Source organism: Barbus barbus (assembly GCF_936440315.1).
Source record: "Barbus barbus genome assembly, chromosome: 8".
In the NCBI taxonomy this organism is placed as follows: domain Eukaryota; kingdom Metazoa; phylum Chordata; class Actinopteri; order Cypriniformes; family Cyprinidae; genus Barbus; species Barbus barbus.
In genome coordinates, this window is record NC_136736.1 from 29,567,522 (window position 1) to 29,591,887 (window position 24,366).

At 37.5% G+C, this 24,366-nt stretch overlaps 3 protein-coding genes across 6 annotated transcripts in view; all 3 read right to left on the reverse strand.

Moving 5' to 3' along the window:
- Positions 1–257: 257 nt before the first annotated feature.
- Positions 258–11,637, reverse strand: mief2 (mitochondrial elongation factor 2). 4 transcript variants are annotated; one of them, XM_079423297.1, is made up of 6 exons: positions 11,508–11,637; positions 10,970–11,077; positions 9,458–9,612; positions 6,817–6,973; positions 2,620–2,945; positions 258–1,940 (listed from the first exon to the last, which is right to left on the reverse strand). In XM_079423297.1, the coding sequence occupies exons 3-6, from the start codon at positions 9,590–9,592 to the stop codon at positions 1,161–1,163; spliced, it is 1,398 nt and encodes a 465-aa protein (XP_079279423.1). In that variant the 5' UTR covers positions 9,593–9,612; positions 10,970–11,077; positions 11,508–11,637; the 3' UTR covers positions 258–1,160. The 4 variants fall into 4 exon arrangements, with proteins under 4 accessions (XP_079279423.1, XP_079279425.1, XP_079279426.1 ...); XM_079423299.1 differs by having other exon boundaries at positions 10,970–11,093; positions 11,508–11,623; XM_079423300.1 differs by having other exon boundaries at positions 11,591–11,621.
- Positions 11,638–12,859: 1,222 nt separating this feature from the next.
- On the reverse strand, positions 12,860–19,284 carry LOC306873810 (RNA demethylase ALKBH5). The gene is made up of 4 exons (XM_079423301.1): positions 18,100–19,284; positions 16,779–16,859; positions 16,555–16,680; positions 12,860–14,429 (listed from the first exon to the last, which is right to left on the reverse strand). The coding sequence occupies exons 1-4, from the start codon at positions 18,759–18,761 to the stop codon at positions 14,252–14,254; spliced, it is 1,047 nt and encodes a 348-aa protein (XP_079279427.1). The 5' UTR covers positions 18,762–19,284; the 3' UTR covers positions 12,860–14,251.
- A 1,310-nt stretch (positions 19,285–20,594) lies between these two features.
- Positions 20,595–24,366, reverse strand: part of myo15ab (myosin XVAb) — a gene marked incomplete at both ends in the record, with an annotated part of 42,332 nt that continues 38,560 nt past the window's right edge. The window contains 6 exons of the mRNA XM_079424304.1: positions 20,595–20,696; positions 20,773–20,913; positions 21,605–21,738; positions 21,837–21,970; positions 23,121–23,254; positions 24,060–24,220. Of these exons, the coding sequence (XP_079280430.1) occupies positions 20,595–20,696; positions 20,773–20,913; positions 21,605–21,738; positions 21,837–21,970; positions 23,121–23,254; positions 24,060–24,220 (806 nt within the window). The remainder of the gene's footprint in view (positions 20,697–20,772; positions 20,914–21,604; positions 21,739–21,836; positions 21,971–23,120; positions 23,255–24,059; positions 24,221–24,366) is intronic.

Below are 24,366 nucleotides of genomic sequence, written 5' to 3' on the forward strand. Positions count from 1 at the left end.
TTTCATATTTGACCTTATTTTGACATTAAAAATCCCCTTTTCTTTAGGACATTCCATAAAATGCAGTGACCTAAAGGATTATTAGAAGTAAATGTTTAGTTCATTTTTTCTGTCAAATTATTATAAACATTTACTGTTCATGGTATTTTTTGCAGAAACTTATTACATTTATATAAAGGAAGTGGCCTGTTAACTGCTGGTTTATGTCCAGCGGTTATGCCATATCTCTTTTATTACCATGACCTCTCATAAACCATGACTTGTGTTTATTGTATTTTCACATGATAGCAGCAAAATAAAAACTGAAAGAGTAACTAGAGCATACAGAAACACTTTGAATGATAAGCATAAAAGTAACACCACAAACAATTGTGAACAATCTTTATTTAGACACACATCCCAATAGCAAACAAGAATTCATATAAGAACTCATGTAACCCTATCAGCTGTGTAGGATTGGTGTGAAATTTGATCCTACCAATATTTTTTTTGTTTCTGCTATTTGTTAACCAAACTTGTTGGCAAGTTACCATAAGATGCATACAGGGAAACCTGCTTTACATATTAACTTTAATTATTTCTGTCTTTTCTTAGCCATTAAAGTTGGTATTGACATAGAATGTGAGCAAAACAACACTTATAAAGGTTTAGATAACCCTCAATACACATTTCCCCCCAGTCAAACACACTCAGTAGTTTTGCTACTTTGTACATAACAGACAAATGTATAGAAAAATATTTAACAAATTCAATGCATTACTGCTTTATTGTCTTAATACGGAGTATTTGCTCAATACATTGGCTATGATTACTGCCATTGCTCCAAAAAGCAAAATAATAGAACATATACTCATGGTCAACACAGAGCTCAGAACAGGCTCTTAAAGAAAATACATCTAAAGGCTAAACCATGAAATCTTTCTCTCACTTCTTTAAAATCAAGCAAAATGCATGTCCAGTTAATTGCTGCATAGTTAAATGAAGCTTCAAAATCCCCTTAAAGGAGTAGGTAAGTGGAAATACACATATAGGGGACAGTGAACAGAAACCTTATAGAAAAGATATGTAATATTCCATTCATTGTTTAAAGGTGCATTAATGCCAGTTGTTTTGATAAATGTATTTCTCTGTGCGTATAGGAGGTGTAGGAGATGAGTGAATCAGATCAGTAGAATCTCAGGTTCAGTTACAGCACAGTACAGCATGAAGCCCATCTCATCAATGTCGTCCTCAGTAAAGCCCTGAAACAGATTCACATTAGGTTTGAAGTAACTAGGCAAGATTCCCATTTCCAGATATCCGATTAGCTCCGTGATCGCCTGCAGGAACCTATCAGCAAACACGGACTCCGACCAATCTTTTTCTTTTTCGCTCATGTGTAGAATGACATTGCTAAGATGGCTACCGTTGAGCTTGCGAAGCGAAGGGCAGTTGCGGCACACCGCCTTCAGCATTTTTAGGCCCTTCCTTCTAACCCCCGAGTCTGCTTTGTCAAGCGCTGCTAGTCTAGTCGTTTCACTGGTGTATAGGCTCTGATACCAGACGTAGTCAAATGACCCGGTGATCTCTCCTTGTGCTGTTAGCGTCATCTTGCCAAGGCGCACGGTTGGCAACACTGTTATATAGAAGCGTTCTCCACTGTCATAACTGCTTTGGGTTAATCCTTGAATCTCCAGTTTGAGCTCAGGAGACCCAAGCACCGGTCGCACCTCGCACTCCAGGGTTCCGGTCAGCGATGGCCAGTTCATCGATTCCATCACAGTCTTGCCTAGTTGCTCAGAAACGAGCCGCGATGACAAGTATCCACCCAGCAAATGTCGGTCCCAGTAACTCCGCCCCCTTGGGAAGTACTCAAGGTTTTCACGCCGAACCATGCAATACTGAGGGTGACCCAAAAATGTGTCCTCTCCAGCAATAGGCGTCCACAGACTGGACTCCAACTGTATGGAACACATTTGTAAGCAAGTTTAAATACAGCCTCAAGAAAAATTTCAGGGCCAAGCAAATGGCCATTGTAAGGTCCAAAGATTCAACTGGTGATAGTTGTGATATTAAGGGTGGTCTGAATATGATCTAAACCAATTTTGGTCAACCGAATCATAGAAAGAGTCAATTAAAAGTGTAAATTAATTAAAAATGGACCTAGACTTTTTTTTAAATTTTTTTTTATAAATACTGTTGAATGACGTATCGATGATAATAATATATATATATATATATATATATATATACACAAACACACATATATACACACACCCCATATCATTATATTATATAAACTGAACCCAGGGAACAAACAATTTAATTTGATCATATTCAGACCTATGGTCAACCACTGGTGTAAAGGCTTATGGAAGATTTTTGAATTTTAGTTTTTTATTTTATTATATTATAATTAATTTATATTGTATATAGTTTTATAATATAATAATATCTGATGAAATCTGCATGACAGGAATTCTGAAGAACAAACAACATACATTATCTGTAATAAAACGGCAGGATAGCTCTGGATATCATGGATCTCTATGGGTCTTTGAGATGTACAGGATAGCAACTATTGTATAGTCAGGACAATTCTTTTACACATGCAAGTAAACAAGTGGTCCACAAAGATACCTGTAGGGGCACGATCAGACAGGTGTGGTCAGCTTTAACCACTTGCAGGTCGTCAAGCAGTGACCCCGCCAGCGTCATGTCTCCCAGTGGCATGTCTGGGTGTTTGGAGTGCAGGAAGGCCTGGATCTCTGTGGCTATTTCTAACGCTCGCTGCTGTGCGACAGACACCTCCTCCGCTGTCAGACACACTCGTGTTCTGTAGTACTGCTGCAGATGCTCCGCAAACGTCATCACACACAGATCCATGCGTTTCCGTCGCTGAGGTGGTTCAGTGTCACAGCGCTGGGGCTCAGGTGAGGGCAGGGGGATTGGTTGGGACAGCTCCGCTGAACACACAATAAAGAGTTTCTACTGAAAACAGCATTCACAACCCATTTTACAACCATAACATGACGAAACGGGATGTTCAGTGACAACAATGCCTAAATAAGACAATTTTCCCAAAATGGGACAATAATATATATTCCATTCTATTCCATTCCATTAATTGCAATATGAATTCTGGTTAACATTGACCAGCTCGAGTTCTGATGAAAGATCTTTTTTGTTTGTACTAGCATGCACTGATGAATTGAGCAGGATAATTAGATTAGATTAGATTAGATTCAACTTTATTGTCATTTATGCAGAGTACAAGTACAGAGCTAATGAAATGCAGTTAGCATCTAACCAGAAGTGCAAGAATATAGTGTTTTATATACATATAAGTGCAGAGTAAGTGAAGATATGATTTACAGAATATACAGTGGAATTGCTATATACAGTATTGTACAGTATTGAGCAGAGTATATACAGAATATAAATAGGAATGCAATGTAGGGATTGTATGTACATTATGAACAGAGCAATGTAGGATTATATACATTATGAACAGCAGAAACGTGAGAACAGTGGTAATAAATAAATACAGCTGGATGAGTGTGCAAAATATTGATAGGACAATGTATTCTATGCAAAATAGCAGTAGTGCAATATTTTATAGAAATATTTTACTGTGCTTTGTGTAGTAACAACTTTATACAGTTTATAGTGTGATAACTTGTACAGTCTGTGCAAAATAAGAGTAGTGCAAATGCATGTGTGTAAAGTACTGTGACCAGTGCAGTAATAAGCAGGTGCAGGTTAGATTGGTGGTGTGGCGTTCAGAAGTGTCACAGCCTCGGGGAAGAAGCTCTTCCTGAGCCTACTAGTGCGAGAGCGTAGGCACCTGTAACGCCTGCCGGATGGAAGGAGGGTGAAAAGTCCATGGTTAGGGTGAGAGGCATCCTTGATGATGTTTCTTGCCCTGCCCAGACAGCGCTTATAATAAATGTTCTCAATGGAAGTTAACTGGGTGCCGGTGATCCGTTGAGCAGTTTTCACCACCCGCTGGAGTGCTTTGCGGTCAGATGCGGAGCAATTGCTGTACCATACTGAGATGCAGTTCGTGAGTATGCTCTCAATGGTACAGCGGTAGAATTCCACAAGGATCCTGGGATTCAGGTGAACTTTCTTAAGGCTCCTTAAGAAGTAAAGGCGCTGCTGTGCCTTTTTGACCAGAGTAGAGGTGTTATGGGACCAGGTGAGGTCATCAGAGATGTGGATGCCAAGGAACTTGAAACTCGACACACGCTCCACTTCAGCTCCGTTGATGTAGATGGGTGTGTGTGCATGACTCCTAGTCCGCCTGAAGTCCACAATGATCTCCTTTGTCTTCTGGGTGTTTAGCTGTAGATTGTTGGTGGCACACCACACAGCCAGGTGCTGCACCTCATCCCTGTAGGCTGATTCATCGTCATCCTTGATCAGACCTACCACCGTGGTGTCATCTGCAAATTTAATTATGGTGTTGGAGCCATAAACAGGAACACAGTCATGGGTGAAGAGGGAGTACAGGAGAGGGCTCAGTACGCAGCCCTGTGGCACGCCGGTGTTCAGGGTGATGATGGAGGAGGAGAGGTTATCTAACTTGACGGAATGAGGTCTGTTAGTCAGAAAATCTAGAATCCAATTGCAGATGGGTGTGCTGATTCCAAGCTGGCTGAGCTTGGAGATCAGCTTGGAGGGGATTACTGTATTAAATGCAGAACTGAAGTCTATGAACAGCATTCTCACATGTGTGTTTTGACTGTCCAGGTGGGTGAGGGCAGAGTGAAGCGCTGTTGAGATGGCGTCCTCTGTTGACCTATTGGGGCGATAGGCAAATTGGAATGGGTCCAGTGTAGCAGGGAGACAGGATTTTAAGTGGGATGCAACCAGTTTCTCAAAACACTTGGCAATGATGGGGGTGAGTGCAACAGGACGGAAGTCGTTAGGGACCGAGGCAGTGGAATGTTTCGGTACTGGTACGATGGTGGAGGTTTTGAAGATAGTGGGGACAGTTGTTTGGGCCAGGGACAGATTGAAAATGTCCGTGAAGACCTCAGCTAGCTGCTCCGCACAGGCTTTAAGCACACGACCAGGTATTCCGTCAGGGCCAGCTGCCTTCCGTGCATTCACCTTGCACAGAGTGGAGTAAACATCTGATGTGGAGAGAGTGAGAGGCAGTTCACTGGGTTGATGCTCAGCTTTGAGTGAGATCTCCTTATTATTTTGATCAAAACGAGCATAAAAGTGATTGAGCTCGTCTGGGAGGGAGGCAGAGCTGGAGGGGGGCACAGAGTTAGGTGGTTTGTAATCTGTGATAGATTGTATGCCTTGCCACATACGTCGGGGGTCTGAAGAATTGAAGTGTTCTTCAATCTTCTGTTTGTGTGTGAGTTTGGCCTGGCGGATACCCTTCCTCAGGTTGGCTCTGGCTGAGCTGTAAGCCTCCTGGTCTCCAGACCTGAAGGCTGCATCTCTTGCTTTGAGCAGGAGGCGAACCTCTCTGTTCATCCAGGGCTTCTGATTGGGGAAAATTTTTATTTTTTTGTGTGTGGTCACTCTGCTCACACAGCTGTTGATGTGCTCCATGACAGAGTTGGTATAAATGTCAATGTTAATCTGAGAGTTTGTGGTGGCCTGGACAGCAAACTCACTCCAGTCTGTGTGCTGGAATTTATGTTGAAGAGTGGAGTCAGCACCTTCCAGCCAGATTTTAACAGTCCTTGTTGTAGGTTTCACACGTTTGATGACTGGGGTATACTTGGGGAGCAGGAACAAAGAGAGGTGATCAGACTGACCCAGGTGGGGGAGGGGTGTGACTTTGTAGGCATCACTCACATTAGTGTAAACGTGGTCCAATGTTTTATGTCCCCTTGTAGTGCAGGAGACATTTTGATGAAATTTAGGGAGAACAGATCTAAAAGTGCAGTGATTGAAGTCCCCAGCAACGATAAAGGCTCCATCCGGGTGCAGGGTTTGTAATTTGCTAATAGTAGCACAAAGTTCTTTCATAGCCACGTTAGCATTAGCGTCCGGAGGTACATAAACTGCAGCAGCAACAATGCAAGTGAACTCACGTGGTAGATAGAAAGGCCTGCACTTGATAATCAGGAACTCCAGCTCAGCAGAGCAGTAGGTATCAACAATGACAGAGTCTTTGCACCATGATTTATTTACATAAATGCATACTCCGCCACCCTTGTTTTTACCAGAGGTTGCTGCTACTCTGTCAGCCCTGAAGAGAGAGCGTCCATCCAAATGCACCACGCTGTTTGGAACATCGTTGCAGAGCCATGTTTCAGTGAAGAACATAACATTACAGTCCATAAGCCATTTCTGTGTGAGGGTCCAGATCTTTAGTTCGTCCATCTTGTTCAACAGAGACCGTACATTGGCAAGGAAGATGCTGGGCAGAGCTGGTCGATGTGGGTTTAGCCTTAGCTTAGCACGCAGCCCTCCACGCTTTCCCCGTCTTTGTTTACGGTCTCGACGCCGACGCCGAGCACTTCCGGTCGGTACGAGTGATCCGCTTGTCCGCGGTGATCTCAGTAGCTCCGGCGGGAGTTCGCTGAAGTCGAAAGGATGATCTAAAACTATGTTGGAACACTGTTTGTTGATGTCCAAAAGTGACTGTTTACTATAGCTGTAGTTCGCATAACTGAATCGCGCGAACACGAGTGAAATAACCAGGTAAATTAACACTATTTTCCTAAATCTGGTAAGACGCTGAGCCTCGCGATGTGTTCGCGCCGCCATCTTGGATCATTGGATCATTGGATAATCCTAATAGGGTTAGTTTTGATTTATTGTTGCAACAAGTTTTCCAAATGAAAGTATTTCCCAAGAATGTACCTTTCTTGGTTGCGGCAGCAATCTGTTTCATGACCACTCCTTCTATACCCTTGTGCAGTAGTTTGGGGGAGGCACTGACCAAGCTTAACTCCTCCCAGCTGTCCGTCATCTTCTTTTCAGGCTTCTCATCAGGAGGCCTACCAGCACGTTCTATCAGCTACAACATCACAGGAAAAGGAGGAAGAAGATATGAGACAAAAAAAATAAAAATGAACAAGCAATTAAAATAAGCTCTAATAGAGTATAACAGTTGGGTTCTAGAAGCAAAAATTCCACGTTTTACAAATAGGGGAATTGATTTTTAACGATAATTTATAAACACAGACCTACTGTGAGCTACGAGGTCCACAGTAATCAGTAGCTGTTTCCATCCACCTATTTTTATGCGTATATATATTCTAAAAATACACATAAAAAAAACTTATGCACACAATTGAGTAGAATAAACTTTTAAGATAAGAAAAAAAGCACAAACTACGATGGAAACACATTTACAGAATAAATTCCACCATGCACATCAAAAAAAGTCATGTGACTTTGCACGATGGGACGGGATAACTTGACTAACCAGTGGACCGATCTCGTCGCACAGCATCTGAAATGTTGTTTTGGCCATTCTGAAATGCCCAAGCAAAGTTTGTCATCAAATGCCTCGTTTCCACCGAGCGGTACGGGTCAGTACAGTACGGTACGGTTTGGGACCGAACACCCTGATTCAGCTTGCATTTCCAATGCCAACAGTACCCTTTACTTGATATGCATGGTGTATGTCGGAAAGAAGCGATCGACAATAAAGCACGACAATAAGCACAACTCATTTTATGTCATAAAGTATAAGAGGAAATAAAGACAAAAGCAAACAATTCAGTCAAATGTATGCTACAAGTCAGCGCTGTAACTACGGTAAAGTTCAAAATAAATATAAAGTTAAACTTTGTGCTCAGTCACATGAGATTCATGAGACCACGAATGCCTGTTAAATATACACAAAATGAATTGTATCTCATGTTTAATCACTACAGAGACATCAGAGTCAGCGGCAAATGTCGGAAAGACAAGCCGAGCATAAGGCTGCTCGAGCCGGATACATGAGCACTGAGCGTCCGGTGATCGCCTAGAGCTCCGAAATCGGCATAGCAAATTTTCTAATAAGCGCTATATATTTATAAATAAACTGCAGATTTGAGTTTTAAACAACTAGGGTAAACGTACCTATTAAGCTCACCAAAATCTACACGGAGACATTTTTTGTGCACAAGATATTGGTTTCAGTACAAAAATTTATGTTCTCTCTCACACAAAAATATTTAAATTTTAACTGACAAAAGCATTTTAATTAAGATATACATCATTAAATTCAAAACGTCTGGCTGTGCTTAATTGGTACATTTTTGTACCCTTTAAGCACACCCCTGTTCCCATTAAGCTCACATTAAGCATGAAGGATTTTTTTTAAAGAATAGTTGTAAAAATATATATTTTTTGAAGGTACAAAGTCAATCACAAAAAAACAGAACACTAAAATCAAGCAACAAGGCATTCAAGTCGATCAGTTATATATTCATGGTGAAGTGTCATCTAAGCACATATCAACATTTATACTAGTCCACTTTCAGCTAAATAACATTCAAAAATCAAGTAAAACAAACCAATAAAACATTTAATTCATGGGGATGAACATAGAAACCAGCCTCATTATGAAACCTCTCTTTAAATGGATGTAAACGTATCTATAGTCTCTTAAGGCTGGAATACACTACATGGTTTTTGCCCTGATTTTCCACAGATTTACTGTCTGGAAACGTTGATGCTAGTTGCCAAAGATCAGAGCCAGTCTGCAGATTTGAGTCGACTGATTCCATAGAAAATCGATTAACTTAACTTAGTGACAACCATCAGTTAATATTTAAAGTCTGTTTATGAAGTATTTACACAGACGTTCAATGTGGAAGAGCTTAAAAAGGGCACACTGAGCTTAATTGGAGCAGCAACTATTTTTTTGATATATTTCATGCAATATTTATTAAAATGACAGGATTTTGCTAAATAAATAGTCTAGGTCATGTATTAAGTTCATAAATATTTTCATATGAACAACTATTATTAACAATATCTATGAAATTATACTTTTTCTTACTGATGTCACACTGAAGCTGTGTGATTTTCATAGTAGTGTACCCTTTAAGCTCACCTTAAAATAAAATTAAATCTTGAAAAATTACAGCAGTGTAAAATGACAGACCGGGAATAAACTGTCAATTTATAATATTATGGATGTAAAAGTACAAGCCAGTAATGCCTGTGAAGTAATATGTTAGCGTAGCACACAATCTTATACAGCTAGTCAGCTAACTGTGTTCTGTAGCGTCTGCGCTTTGTTGCTAAAACTATCTTTAATGTGTGTGTTTATATATAAAACATTGTTTTGTGTTTATCCATTACTTTTATTTTTAATGTTACTCATAACGCTAGTGCAATGTAATTGTAGTTCTTTCCAATCACTTAAAAAAAAAAATCTATGGGAAAACCAGTGCGGTTGACAATGTGGACAGGCACAGTTGACCTCTTTAAACAATATTATATCGACCAATCAGAACTGTGTAGAGTGTAACAGTGTAATACTAAAATAATGAATAATCACCCGTTTCACAGCTAACGTGGCAATGCCCAGCACCGCAGCTCCACCGACCCCCAGCACCAGCCGAGCATTGGACAACAGGAAGTCAATGACAGCAGCAATTCCATCTTCCCCTCGCCTTTTACCGGAATAATACATCACTTCCTCTGTAAGAGTGTCTGAAAAATTCAATAGAGAACTACGTGACCATTTGATTTCACGTGCACTTCCTCATATATCAGTTTTTAGACCTATACAGTGGGGAAAAAAAATATTTGATCCCCTGCTGATTTTGTACGTTTGCCCACTGACAAAGAAATGATCAGTCTGTAATTTTAATGGTAGGTTTATTTAACAGTGAGAGACAGAATAACAAATAACAAAAATCCAGAAAATGCATAAAAAAAAGTTCTAAATTTATTAGTGAAATAAGTATTTGACCCCTTCGCAAAACATGACTTAGTCCTTGGTGGCAATCACAGAGGTCAGACGTTTCTTGTGTGCAAACCTGGTGGCCAACTACATCTCAGGAGGGATTTTGTCCCACTTCTCTTTGCAGATCCTCTCCAAGTCATTAAGGTTTCGACGCTGACGTTTGACAATTCGAACCTTCAGCTCCCTGAGGGGATCAAATACTTATGACTCATTAAAATGCAAATCAATTTATAACTTTTTTGAAATGCGTTTTTCTGGATTTTTTTGTTGTTATTCTGTCTCTCACTGTTCAAATAAACCTACCATTAAAATTATAGACTGATCATTTCTTTGTCAGTGGGCAAACGTACAAAATCAGCAGGGGATCAAATAATCCCACTGTATCATGATATATTAACGGTACTAAAAATACCATTTGTTTACCATCAATAGTAACCATCAGTCTGCTAAATGACTAAAAGTAAAGAGTGTAAAGACCATCGACTCTACCGGGCTAGGACACCGGCAAAGGATATAAGTATCGCTTTTTATTTTTATTTTATTAATTTATTTTTTTCCCTTTTTAGGTTTACTATTGAAATGTTGTTGTATGCATTTGTCAATTTTATTTAATTTCTGTATTTTCTTAAATGGGTGTGTATAGAGTATTTACAGAGTGTTAACTTTTAGTTTTAGTTACTTTTTCTTATTTGTAAGTCGCTTTGGATAAAAGCGTCTGCTAAATGACTAAAAGTAAAAAGTAAAAGTATCACAGTACTATAACTTAAAGTGCTATTATGGTTTTAACCATCTGATACCATTAATGTATCATGACAGTACTCTGTCATGAAGGTTAAGACACACAGTTCTCACATGTGCTGCGTGACAGACCAGGCGACTGAAGCCTCACCTGCCACTCTCTCTCTCTCTCAGAAATAGCCATGGATTTTCATGAACTGACCCAGGAGGGGGCTTTACCAGGTCTAATTTTAGACCCATGTGGCCTAGTAACTCTCCACTTATTCATATGATAATTTTGAGATCTTGACAGAGTACAGTTTCCATCTGTGACATACAGGTTACACTAGAAAGACATGGGAGAATACAGTTTCTCATAAATACCTTTTACGCGTAATACTTTTTATTCCAAAAGGATTCACAGATTCAGTTGCTGTCCAAGAACTACATTCCAAAGGTATTTTCCAAAAAGCACAGCATGTTCGTAGCCAGCTAAAAAAAAAAAAAACTACAATCTTTATATGGTTATTAGCTAAAAAGTACACTACACATTAAGTTAATACACATTAAATGACAGGAGGCCTGCGTACAGATGGACTTTAAAACCTAGATAACATTAATTGTGTTTTCAGATAAGACAGTTTGTTTAAATCTGTCATGTTTACAGACGTGCCGTTTAACACGTATAACAATACATGACGGTTTTCCATGCTAAATATTACACTGAACCACATATAACTACCAAATATTCGAATAATTCATTCCTGTAGTTCAAAACTAACGTTAAACCGAATCAAACAATAGTGCTTCGCTTTGTTATTAGCGTTTGCTAACTTCACCAGCTGTCGACGCAGAAAAATAACACGCTTATCGATGTTACACAACAAACCGTTTATAATCACGAGTTAAACAGCTAACTTACCTTTATAAACTAGTGTCAATTCAGAGCCATTAGAGTAGAGTATCAAATTGAGTATTTTGTCTAGCACACACTCGCCCTCTCACCTATAACAAACACCTCATACGTCACACTATCCCGCTGATTGACGTACAGATGGACCAATGAGAGGACAGTATCTACGTCACAACTTCACGATTTCTATGGAATTTCTATGCATGGACAAAAATGAAAAAGCATATATTGTATATTAATTTGACGGGGCTGCTACATATTGCACGTTTTTTCCCCATAAAATGGTATGGTTTAGTGTTACATAAAGAGGCACACAATCACTTTCACGGACTTTTTCATTAACTGATCCCATCTGGTGGAATGACCTTCCCAACTCAATCCGAGCAGCTGAATCCTTACCCATCTTCAAGAATCGGCCAAAAACTCTTTATTTGACCCTCTAACTCTAGCACTCGCTATTCTAATTTTATTTTTAAAAAAAACACACATTTGACCTTCTATCAATTGCATATTTATTCTCTAACTGTTAGCTTTTCTTGTAAAACTAACATTAGCTTTATTTTTTTCTATTCTATCTACTTGTTTCTTATAAAAACAACAACAAAAACCACTAGGTTTCCTTTTTCTATATTCTATCTACTCGTTTTCTTTAAAAAAAAAACTTTTTATACTTGTAATAGCACTTGCATGTTGTTGCATGTTTGTTGGTTTTGATTGCTTCTATTGTCCTCATTTGTAAGTCGCTTTGGATAAAAGCGTCTGCTAAATGACTAAATAAATAAAAATATTCTTATACTGTGACAGTTATTTTATTGCTTGTGTAATGCAAACGGGGTCACATTGTTCATTGTAGGAAATGAACAATGAACATTGTAGGAAATGAAGATTATATTTCTTAAAAATATAATAAATCTGTTGTTTCATTTGCATGGCGAAACAAAGAACCCTTAATAAAATAATTTGTACATTAATACTTGATTGTATTTTGTGCTAATACATTATTTAAAATGTATTCCATATTATCCAGTTTAACAAAAGTGTTAAATTTTGATGACTGATTTATTTATATGTAAACTAGATTACATTTACATATTTATTAAAATTATGATAAAATCATAATGAGTACACTGGTTGTACATGTTGTGCGGTTTCATCGCCCTTCTATGAACTGTAAACAGTAATGTCCCCCTCAAGATTTATATGTAAAACAATAACTAGCCACAAGCAACCAACCTAATATAGTTTTCAATAAAGAATCTGGTGGAGAATTCTCTTATACCATCTAGTGGACAATCACCCCTCTTTTCACTTACAACTTGAAGAAATAACCTAAGGGACATTTACTGGGTAAACAGTGGGTTACATTGAGGTAAATAGTTTATCCAACAATTCAAGATGGCAGAGATCCAGCCACACTAAATATTTACATTTTATTTCTGAACTGAATAAAACAGTGCATAGCGTAAATTATAAGACTTGGAGCAAAAATTTAAAACTTTTCTTATGCCTGTTAAAATAAATGTAGACAGAAAATGATGTTCCTGCTCCATATTAATGGACAATGCAAACTTAACTAAAGAAAAATGCAAAAAGTAACATGTAATAAAGGAGTTTTAGGAAAGACTGAATAAGATTGTTTTGGTATTTAAAACATATGAATAATCTCAATTTCAATAGAACCAGAAAAATAAAGAACGAACATAGAATCTTCCAAGAACACACAGAACATCTCCCTTTAATCTTTTATGCAATCTAATCTACTCCATTTCATTTAAACAAAAATAGTCTCATCTGTCAGCCTTTTAAAAACACAGTATATATAGAGTCTCGTGTAGTCAAATGCACTTTTCTGTTGAACCCCTGCAATGCGAAAGACATTTTATCATCTACATTTTTTTCACTTCCATTCAACCTCAGAAACAAATAAATTAATAAAACACAAATTGTTGCCATTATGACAATCTTATACAGGTCTCAAATGTCAGCTGTAATGTTGGCAAGAATTAATTCTTTCCTTCAGAAATAAAGAGCCAAAATAAATACACCATGGTTGTCAAATCAGAAGTTGTTATAATGGCAACAGCACATGGGGGAGAAAAGAAATAAGCATTGAGAACAGAAAGAACAACATTCACATGAAGAGATGACTAATGTAACTTTTTATCCCATTTTAGAAACTAATATTGTACATGTCAAAGTTTCTAGGCCTTAGATTTGATCTTGTACTGATAAGCCACTGTATGCAAATCAAATACATTTGATCATATTACATATAACATCAGTCTATCAGCAAGTTCAATTTGCCTTTTATTTTCCCCTCTTGCTTTTTCTGACTTAAAAACAGTTTGATTGCCTGTGATTTCCAGAATGTATCCAACAAAACTCTTCAAGCCCAAAAAATATTTCTGTTCAAAAGGAGCAGTTCTCAAAAATCCAATACACATTTTTATTTGATATTGTTGAAGTTAACTGGGGTGCAAACTGATGAATCATGACTGAATTCAACTAGTCAGCTAACATGTCTTTTTATTCCATACGTTTCCTTTAAACACACAACAAAATATAGTAGATCTTAATGATATGTCTGAATAGATAGATAAAGCCTCTTTATAAGTAAAGCAGCCGCTGCCTAATGTCCTTGAATCCACCCACACTGGAAGCATCTCTTTTACTGAGTCACTCTGTTGGCTTCCAGTCCCCTCGAGCAAACGTCAAGGCGTCTGAGGAGATCAGCATTGAGTCCTGACTGCGTCTCAGTGACGTCTCATTTTGACTCGTCGAGCAGGTGCGTGGTCAGGTGTGTATCGTAAGCCTGGCTCTCTCTCGTCAGCTCTCCTCCATGAGTTCTCTGAACTGTCTCCGTCGTGACGTCTCTGTCGGGAGGAGAGGGAACGCCTCTGCAGCTCTTTGTCCATCTCTAAAACACGAGGCCTTTAAGAGAGAAGAGCAAAAAGCTTTTAGCAAACCGTATGTGTGGATTGCAGCCACTTTGTGTGTCTTAAAGGGAACAAAAGATGCCAAATTTGTTTTGTTTTTTAAATCCCCATAAATAATAAGCTCTTTCTCAGATGAAGCTGTTCACAGATTCTTGGCAGCGTGACGTAGTTTTGGCAGGCCCCTCCCACAACTGTTGATTGACACTGGCGTTTTATCACAGACCCAGCCTGAGAGAGCTGTCAACAGTCTGCCATTAGCTGGGTTTCCATCCAAAGTTACGAATTTAACTTATGCGCAAAATTGAAATAATTGCATAAAACATTGTGAATAAGCTTAAAAAAAGTTTTTGCGAATTAAGGGATTTTTATTCGAAATTTGGCATTTCCATCACTCATTTTCTAATGTGATACTTCAAAATGCGCATAAAAACAATGTGATGGAAACATAGCTTATTGTTTCAACGCCGGAGCAGGGAATGTCTCAAGAATGTCTCCTAAGCGATTGAGGTGTTTTGTTATTTGATGTAATAATGAATAGCAGTCGTCATTTACTCCCGACATCTGAGCCGCTGAAGACGCAGTGGATTACTTTTGCCTTTGAAGAGAATACGCCCCCCGATCTTCCTAAATGCGTTTGTTCGCACAAATCATTTGAGATCCAGCTTCACCTACAGAAGCGAATAAAAGTTTTTTTTAATGAATCTTTGCAAATCCGCCTTGCTTAATAACGTGCTAGTTAGCAAGTTTCACGACGAATGCGCTAAAGTTTACAGTCTCAGAGAATGACTCGGAAGAGAGGGGAGGGGTGAACAGTAGCTCATTAGCATTTTTAAAGGGACATGCACTGAAATGGCTCGCTGTCAACAGAGCTGATTTTGACAGGGTAAAAAGGGTGTTGTTTTATACTACCATTGAGAAATTTTAACCAAAGTATGTTATAGACTTTTCATGAAGACCCTAAAGAATCATATCAACTTGTGGAAAACGGGCATCTGTTGTCCCCTTTAAAGGACCAGTTCAAGCAGAAATGGAAATTATCATTTACTCACCCTGTTGTTCCAAACATGGATGCGGTTACTTTTTTCCATGAACACAAAAAGGATCTTAACGCAGCTCTATTTTTAATGACAGTTCATAGTGACCCCAGCATAAAGGTTCTGCTGACTACTAAGACAGTACTAGAAATACTCTACAATTTATTTGAATTTATTTGATCACAAATACAGTAAAACCAATAATATTATGAAATATTATTACAATTTAGAATAAATTGTAGTTTATTTTAATATTTAAAAACGTAAATTATTCCTGTGATGCAAAGATGAATTTTTAGCATCATTACTCCAGTCTTCGGTGTCACATGATCCTTCAGAAATCATTCTAATATGCTGATTTGCTGCTCAAGAAACATGTCTTTTTATTATCAATGTTGAAAATAGTTGCTGCCTAATATTTTTTAGGTAAACTGTGATCCATTTTCCCCAAAATGAAATAAAAGAGTTCAAAGCAACAGCATTGATTTAAAAATGAAATATTAATTGCCACTTTTGATCACTTTAATGCATCTGCGATGGAATAAAATTATTAATCTGGTGAATAATAAGGATTTTAAGATAGTAGTACAGAGACAGAGTATAATGGTCATGTGATCTCAAGATGGCGGCCAGCATTAGGGTGGTCTATGTAGAACAAAACAGCCTTTTCACACTCATACTCATACTAGTGTACATCATTTTAAACATTTTTCATATTTACTGTAGTTGTAAAACTATTTTAGGTAAATAAATTAACTTTGTTTCACCTTTAATATTATAAACTAGGCTTTTCTAATTTATGAAGAAAATCTGAAGAAACTAGAAATTTCAGCCAGATTGCTGGAAGAAGTCCCTGTTCAATTCTCCTCAACAAGCCAAACGATTTTAGCTATTACTTATGTCTACACCACAAACAGAGTGGTGTGAGTTACATACCAAAGTTTACTTAACAGTGCGATAAAACAATAGGTAGTGACAGATCTGTACTGTGACGTGCATGAGAGTAAAATCAAAAAAGCAAAAATATGTAGGGTGTGGACTTGATAGAGGCAGATGTGAATGAGGTTTGAAAGACTTCACAAGTACCTGTGTGCAGCATCTGGGTCGACCTTACGGTGTGAGCGTTTGGCTTTGAGTTTGTGTTGTCTCTCAGAAGAGTGGATGGATGGGCTCAGAGAGCTGGAGTTCAAACGAGGGGCATCCGGCCTCGTTCTACAATAAAGCAAGAGCGGATATCAGAGCAGTGTACACACCCACACATGACTCCAGACCTTTCAAGAACAACTCTGACTCAAAACCAGAGAACTCACTTTCTCAGAATGATGACAGCTCTCCTCTCCTTGATGTCCTGTGGGCGGATGCAGTGCGTGATGTCGTCGGCTGCATAGCCACTACAACCAATCAAAGCAGAACTATATTTCATTACATTTTAGCACAATTACAAAGTACAAAATAATATGTTTTTAGATCATAGCTTATAATAAAAAGCTAATAAATCATAAAATTTAAAAAAGGATTAAATATTTTACTAAATAGGTTAAAGGGCTACAGCTGAAAAAAAGGGAAGGGAATTCCTTTGCATGGACTTCCAGATTAATGAACAGTTTTTATTCTAAGGCCATCCATACTCTCAGTCAACACACATAATGTCTCATTTTGTCTATAGTTTATTACGAGCACCATCTCATTTATGTAATTGTGCAATTTATACCACAAGCCTCAGTGCAATTCTATTTATTGTTTGTGTATGTACTTATGTTAGTATGCGTGGTATGTTGTGTTGGAGAGCATATTCAATTTTGTTGTATTTTAAATGCAATGACGATAAAGGCAATTCATTTCAATTCAATGGTAATGCCTTAAATTATTGTGGCAGTATCATGGTACAGTGGTTGCAATACTGGAGTATTTTGAAATATACTATGGTACTAAAATGTATGTTAAATAAAACCATAAAACAACATTTGCTACTTAAAATTAAGCGTTAAGTGAAAAAATATTAAAATATTAAAGTTATTTCAGCTAACATTTCTTATATTCTTATAGTTTACCTTGCTGTAGTAAAACTACTAGAACTGAATTGAAAAGAAAACTACAAAGACATTTAAAACAACCAATAAAAATTAGAACAAAATTACTACAACTTTAAAATGAAAACGGAAAACATAAAAATTTAAACTGATCCGAAACAAAATTCTAAATAATAGTAACAATATCTCAGTGATAATAAAATAATACTTGAACCATTGCACGTAAAATGATCTTATAAAGGTTATGGTACCAGTACTACTTTTTTGTGCCATATTTATCTTTTGAAGTACCATGTAAACACCATAGTATATGAATATAATAATTACAGGGCACCACAGCATAAATCAAGGTATCATTGTTATACCATATCACACATCCAACTCAACTTGCAAAACTGTACCAGAGCCTACTTTGATGGGATTTGGGCATGCAGCAGCATAATAGTTCTATAATAATTGCATGGTACCACGGCACATTTAAAAACACCATACTATTACTATACAGACACTTTTTTAGTTAGGATATATACATGCCGTTTAAAAGAATCCCATAGAAACAGCATGTTCTGGAAATGAAGTGTGACAAAGCACTAGTACCGACCTGAGGACGGTGACGCTGCCGCGCGCGACGGGCAGGTAGAGCACCGGCTCGGACACACGGATGGGCTTGAACTGGAACTTGCAGCCGAAGCAGAGCGCGCTGTCGCTGAAGAACGACACCGACACGATCGGGCGCTCGAAGATGTGGATGGGGTCCACGTGGGACACGATGCAGCCCCCGGGCTGATAGTCATTGATCACGGCGCTATTAACGAAGCCCTCCGGTATGACGCCGTGCGTCACGAGGCGATCGATGACCAGCTCGTGCACCCACTCCGGTATCTCGTCCACCTCGCCTCTGGGGTACAGCCGCTCCTGTCCAGGCCCGCGCTTCTCCAGCTGCGAGCCGTAAGTGTAGCCTTCGCCGAAAAAGTACTTGTTCCGCAGCGGCGCCCGGTCCACCGTGTGCTCCCGGTAGAGCCCCTTGTCTCCCTTGGCGACCACCTCGTCTATCTTGGCCTCGATGCGAACGCACTCCTCCTGCGTGAAGATATTCGCTTGCTTGACGCTGCTCTTGACTTTCAGCGCCTCCGCGTCGCGCCGCTCCTCGTCGTCGTCCGAGTCGCGGTATTTACGCTTCTCTCCGTTACTGTGCTCGAAAACTTTATCCCTGTGCGGCGTCATCGACTTCAGCTTCTCCCGTAAATCCGTAAAACCGGCCATTTTCAAGAGATAAGTCCGAAAAACTGAGCAGAAATGTAGTTTGACCCGAATTCGCCTCAGGTCCCCATGTTATTATGTTAGTGTCGGTCACTGAAGTCGTGCGCGACGTGACCGAAGGCCCGGTGCCGCCTGCTTCCTCTTCCCTCCGCTCAGCAAATTAAACCAACCAAAGTTTCCACGAGCAACCCAACCGAATCGGTAACGAAAGCAGTGAGTGTGCTGTCAATCACAGGCGGCGTTTTCCTGCGTTCAGTGCCACAACATTAGCATCTAACGTTAGCACAGCTACGCCACCACTAGCTTCCAGTGGACACAGGCTCACTGCTGCATGTTGTTTAAAACGCACGCACTGCGACCGCCGAGCTGATCAGCCTATTTTAACGTATCCAAGAAATAGTAGTTAATATGCTGCTGAAAGAATCCACAAAGCCATGGAGAGAACATAAACTCGTGGAACCAAAACTGTTTGGCGAACTGCGCATGCGCGTCAAGCCTTGCTCGTGGGTCTGGTCAAGTGACAGCCAATGAGCGACGCGATCAGCTGTCAGCAAAACCCCTGCGGCCATAAAAAGCATATCATCATTATTATTAAACAGACATTATTGCATTTTTATAATTATTAGTATGTTTTTATTAAAATGTTGTTAGATATCAACTTTTATAAAACTATAACTTTCTTTTATAACAAAACTATTTTCAAACGTCACCTCAATAATAACTATAATAAGTGTATATTATCCATGCAAAAGGTTTATTGTAGTATATATATATATATTTTTTTCATTCATCTTTATGCATTTAGAAATGTTTTAAGCTGTATCTCTGATTACATAAAAAAAAAAAATTACATTGACATTTTTTAGTCATGGAAAATGTCATGTTCATTTTTGTTTTGAATTAGTTAACTACTCTAAAATAATTTTTAAATTAGTTAACTACTCTAAAATAATTTTTAAATTAGTTAACTACTCTAAAATAATTTTGTCATTAAAAAGGTTATGTAAAAATAATTGATGTGCAAATTTTGCAAGACAGCTAAAACCCCATAATTTACAAGAGATCATGATGTCCCCTGCCTCAGATCTGAAGGGATTTCTTAGTAATCTAATTTCTCAGAATAAACAAAATAAATTGAAAAACAAGAAGCTTTTACAGTTAACAATTTTCTGTATTTTAATTATATTCATTAATTAGATCTTAGATCTCAGAGGTGATATTCATATTCCTGTTTCTCCAAAATACTGTGAAAATTATAGACATTTAAAGTAAGCAAATTTATTAATTTAGGTTTCAATCAATACATTTATTTAGAAAACTGTAAAAAAAAAAAAAAATTCAAATATAATGTCCTTGATCTCATATGTTAATAGCTAAATATACAAAGTTTGACTGTGAAAAAATGTCATTACATCACTTTGAAAACCAGCATTTCATTGTAAGTCTGTGTGAGAGAATGTGATTGAAAAAAGATTACATTCATGATGTTCTCCTGAGTAACATCTCTCTTCATTCAAACTTATATGTGCATGTGGTAAAGGTTTAATATAAAAACATTTCAATACTTTCACATCTACAGTACCAAATTACAATTTTGCATAATAATAATAATCCATCTGTATAAATATTATGCATTTAATACAAAAATAATGCTTTTATTCATTGTGTGTCTTCTATACATAACATGTGAACAAATACACATGATTAGTGCAAACGTTGCATTGAGAGGTTTGGTTTAGTCATGATGAGACAATCAGTGAATGCAAAATAATCTGATTATAGAGAAAGCATAGTATTTGATCATATACAGACGGTGTGTATCTGTATATGGTTTTGTTACAGCATAGTGATTTCACTGGGTGGCAGCGTCAGCCTCTTCTCTCGGACAGAGAGCATATTCTCAATATGCATGGCGATAACCCGACACAGCTCCAGACCCTACAAACAACATATATGCTCATGAATCACTCATTCATACATTTACACTGATCTGATGGTGTTGAATGTGTGTTACCTGTTCCAGCTGTAACTGTGTGACTCTGTGGTTGGTTAAGTCCCCTATCAGGATGTCTACATAAGGGTAACTGGATCCAGCGCTGGGCCGCTGTGTGTGAGCAGACTGAATCAGCTTCAGCTGGAACTTCACCTGCACCTCCTGCCATCAGAAAATCAATTTGGAAAACTGAAAACATTACAGGGTTTCTGCAGGTTTGATGAAGGTAAATTTAAGACTTTTAAAGAACGTTTTAAGACTCATTGAAGATAATTTAAGGTATAAATCAAAGGGGACAAGTTGTTTGAAAATACAACTTTTAACTAACCAATCTTTTAATTACTTTTCAATTAATTTCACATACACACACACACACACACACACGCGCGCAAAACTCAGTTTAACTAGAATATGCAATTAACTTTTACAGTTTATAATTTTTAAAAAGTACATATATCTGCCAATGGGTTTAGAAAAAAAAAAACAGTTTAATTCAAAGGGAAAACAAGTTTTCATACCACATTGACATGTAAGTTCTTGTTTTAAGCACAAACTCACTTAATTTTGTTCAATGTCTCAAAAAACAAGACTTAAATTCTTCTTTTTGCATACCAAGTAAATGTATCTTGCCTTAAGAATGTTTAGATACTTTTATTGGAAAACAAGACAAAAACACTGAGGAAAATATTAATTTTTTGAAATGTATGCAACATTTAATGCCATGACTTTATGAATTTCATACTCTGCTCCAATTTAAGACCTTTCAAGGCCTTGTTTTGTGGAGGGGCATGACACTTTTAGGACCTATAGAAACCCTGCATTAGCGTTAGAAGACTGTGTTTGCGATACGCACATGAGTGTCTTTGTGCAGGAAGTGCAGTCCGTTCTGATTGACAGAGAGGATGCACGGTGCAGAGATGGTGCTGTTGCTGCTGCTTTGGATGTAAAAGAAGGATGATCCAAACATGGGAAATGCACATACCAAACCTGAAGTAAACACACAAACACAATTCAACAAACCTTGCTTTTAATCATGGTAATACTTGATTATAAAATGGTAAAATGTGAGTGAGGGTATAAAATACCCAGGAACTGGGATCTGGCCTGGTGAGGGTTCAGGCTTTGGACGGCATGTACATGTTGGGCAACCAGTTGCATCCACTGCTGAGGCCCCTGTCTGCCAAAGATCTCAACTGGGATGTATTCTGTCAACTCATGACTACAGAAAGAACATTTTTCGAGTCAATATGCTGACACTGAATAGATGTGAAAAGTTTTTTAACTAGAAACATCCCAAAGGAAAATAGTGCCTAGAATTGTCCATTTCATAGGGTAGGATTTCAACTTTGTGTCAGATGTTACTTAAAAATTCTTCAAGAAAATAAACTACTGTCCAAAAGTTTTTGTTTGAAAGAAGTTAATACTTTTTTTGAGCTAAGATGTAGTAAATTGATCAAAAGCGACAGTATAAAGGCATTATATAATAATGAGATATAATGATAATATAATAATGAGAGGCATTACATAATAATGAGAAGAGTTTCTTGAGCAGCAAATCAGCATATTAGATTGATTTCTGGAGGATCATGTGACACCGAAGACTGGAGAAATGATGCTGTAAATTCAGCTTTGCATCACAGAAATAAACTACATTTTACAATATATTCAATAAAAAAACTGTTTTTTTAATTACAATGATATTTCACAATATGTGACCCTGGACCACAAAACCAGTCATAAGTGTCAATTTTTCTAAACTGAGAGTTCTACATCATCTGAAAGCTGAATAAATAAGCTTTCCATTGATGTATGGTTTGTTAGGACAGGACAATATCTGGCCAAGATACAACTATTCTAAAATCTGGGATATAATCTGCAAAAAATCTAAATACTGAGAAAATCGCCTTTAAAGTTGTCCAAATGAAGTTCTTAGCAATGCATATTACTAATCAAAAATTAAGTTTTGATATATTTACGGTAGCAAATTCACTAAATTTCTTCATGGAACATGATCTTTACTTAATATCCTAATGATTTTTGGCATAAAAGAAAAATTGATAATTTTGACCTATACAATGTTTTTTTGGCTATTACTACAAATATACCCCAGCGACTTAAGACCAATTAGATCAATTGCTGACATACAATAAAATGTCGATAACATATCTCCGATAACTCGGTCTTTGAGAAATGTTTGAGTTGATTCTGAAATGTCTTCAGTTATTGATGCTGTGGGGTAATAAACACCAAAGTTTATTCAGATTCTCATTCTGATTTCCAGATATCACTCATAGGGTGTAAATTAGGTCAAACTACATGAATATGTAAAAGTACATAAAGAATGAAGAATGTCTAAAATTGAAACATACATAGTAGGCGTGTAGAGACTGTCTTTGGCTCTGTGTTGAAGAGCAGCAAGTTTGGCAAACTGGTTAAACTGCTGTTCACTGATCTTTCCCTGAGGTACGACATTCAACAGACCCTTCAGGTAGTCTGGCAGAACCTGTGCAAATACAAACACACAATTATCAAGGAACAATATAGGTTTAGATACATTATAATTAAGATATGATTGTGTTATGTATTGTGTATGCGTTATGTATATATTATTGTCACACAAAATGTGCTCCAGTAAATTATTTTATTCAAAAGTTTGGGGCCAGTAAGATTTTTAAAATGTTTTTAAAATATTAAACTTACCAAGGGTGCATTTATTTGATTAAAAATACAGTAAAACAGTAATATTGTGAAATATTAATACAATTTAAAAGAACTAATCTCTATTTGTATATATTTTAAAATGTAATTTATGATGCAAAGCTGAATTACTCCAGTCTTCTGTGTTACATGATCTTTCAGAAATCATTCTAATTTGCTGATTTGCTCCTCGAGAAACATTTCTTATTATTATAAATGTTGAAAATAGTTGTGCTGCTTAATATTTTTGTGGAAATCCTGATTTTGTTTCAGGATTTATCTGAAATAAAAATCTTTTGTAACATTATAAATGTCTTCACTGTCAATTTAATGCATCCTTGGTGAATAAGAATAGGAAATTCTTACTTAAAAATCATACTGACACCAAATGTTAATGTATATGTAATGTATTTCTTAACATTGTGTCCTGACCAGATGCAATTCCAGGAAGCTTTTATTCTGTCCTCTATGAATGAATGAATGATGAATGAATGATGCATTTATCAGTATGATCATGGAGGAGATAGGATTTCTGGTTTGATGTTTTAGTGCATTGTATCTGGTTAGGACACATGTGAGTAATGGCATGTGATAGGACAGACATGTCTTGCCTGGTTATAGTGCATGGTGACACAGAGCTCGTTGTCGAACTTGAGCGGATGGGCCCAGATGACTCGTCTGAACCAGAAGCTGTAGTTGGGATCAATCTGCTCCGCCTCTGTTGCGATGTCTAATATGTACTCTCTCTTATTGAGGGGCCGCACATTCTGACCTGGATGACATCACCAAAAATATGAGTGAATAAATCTGGTAGGGTATGTTCGGAATGGCATACTGTTGTTCTCGAAGCATTTTATTTTATTATTTATTATTTATATTGGGAAAACGTATCTTTATATTGTCTAATATAATATAACT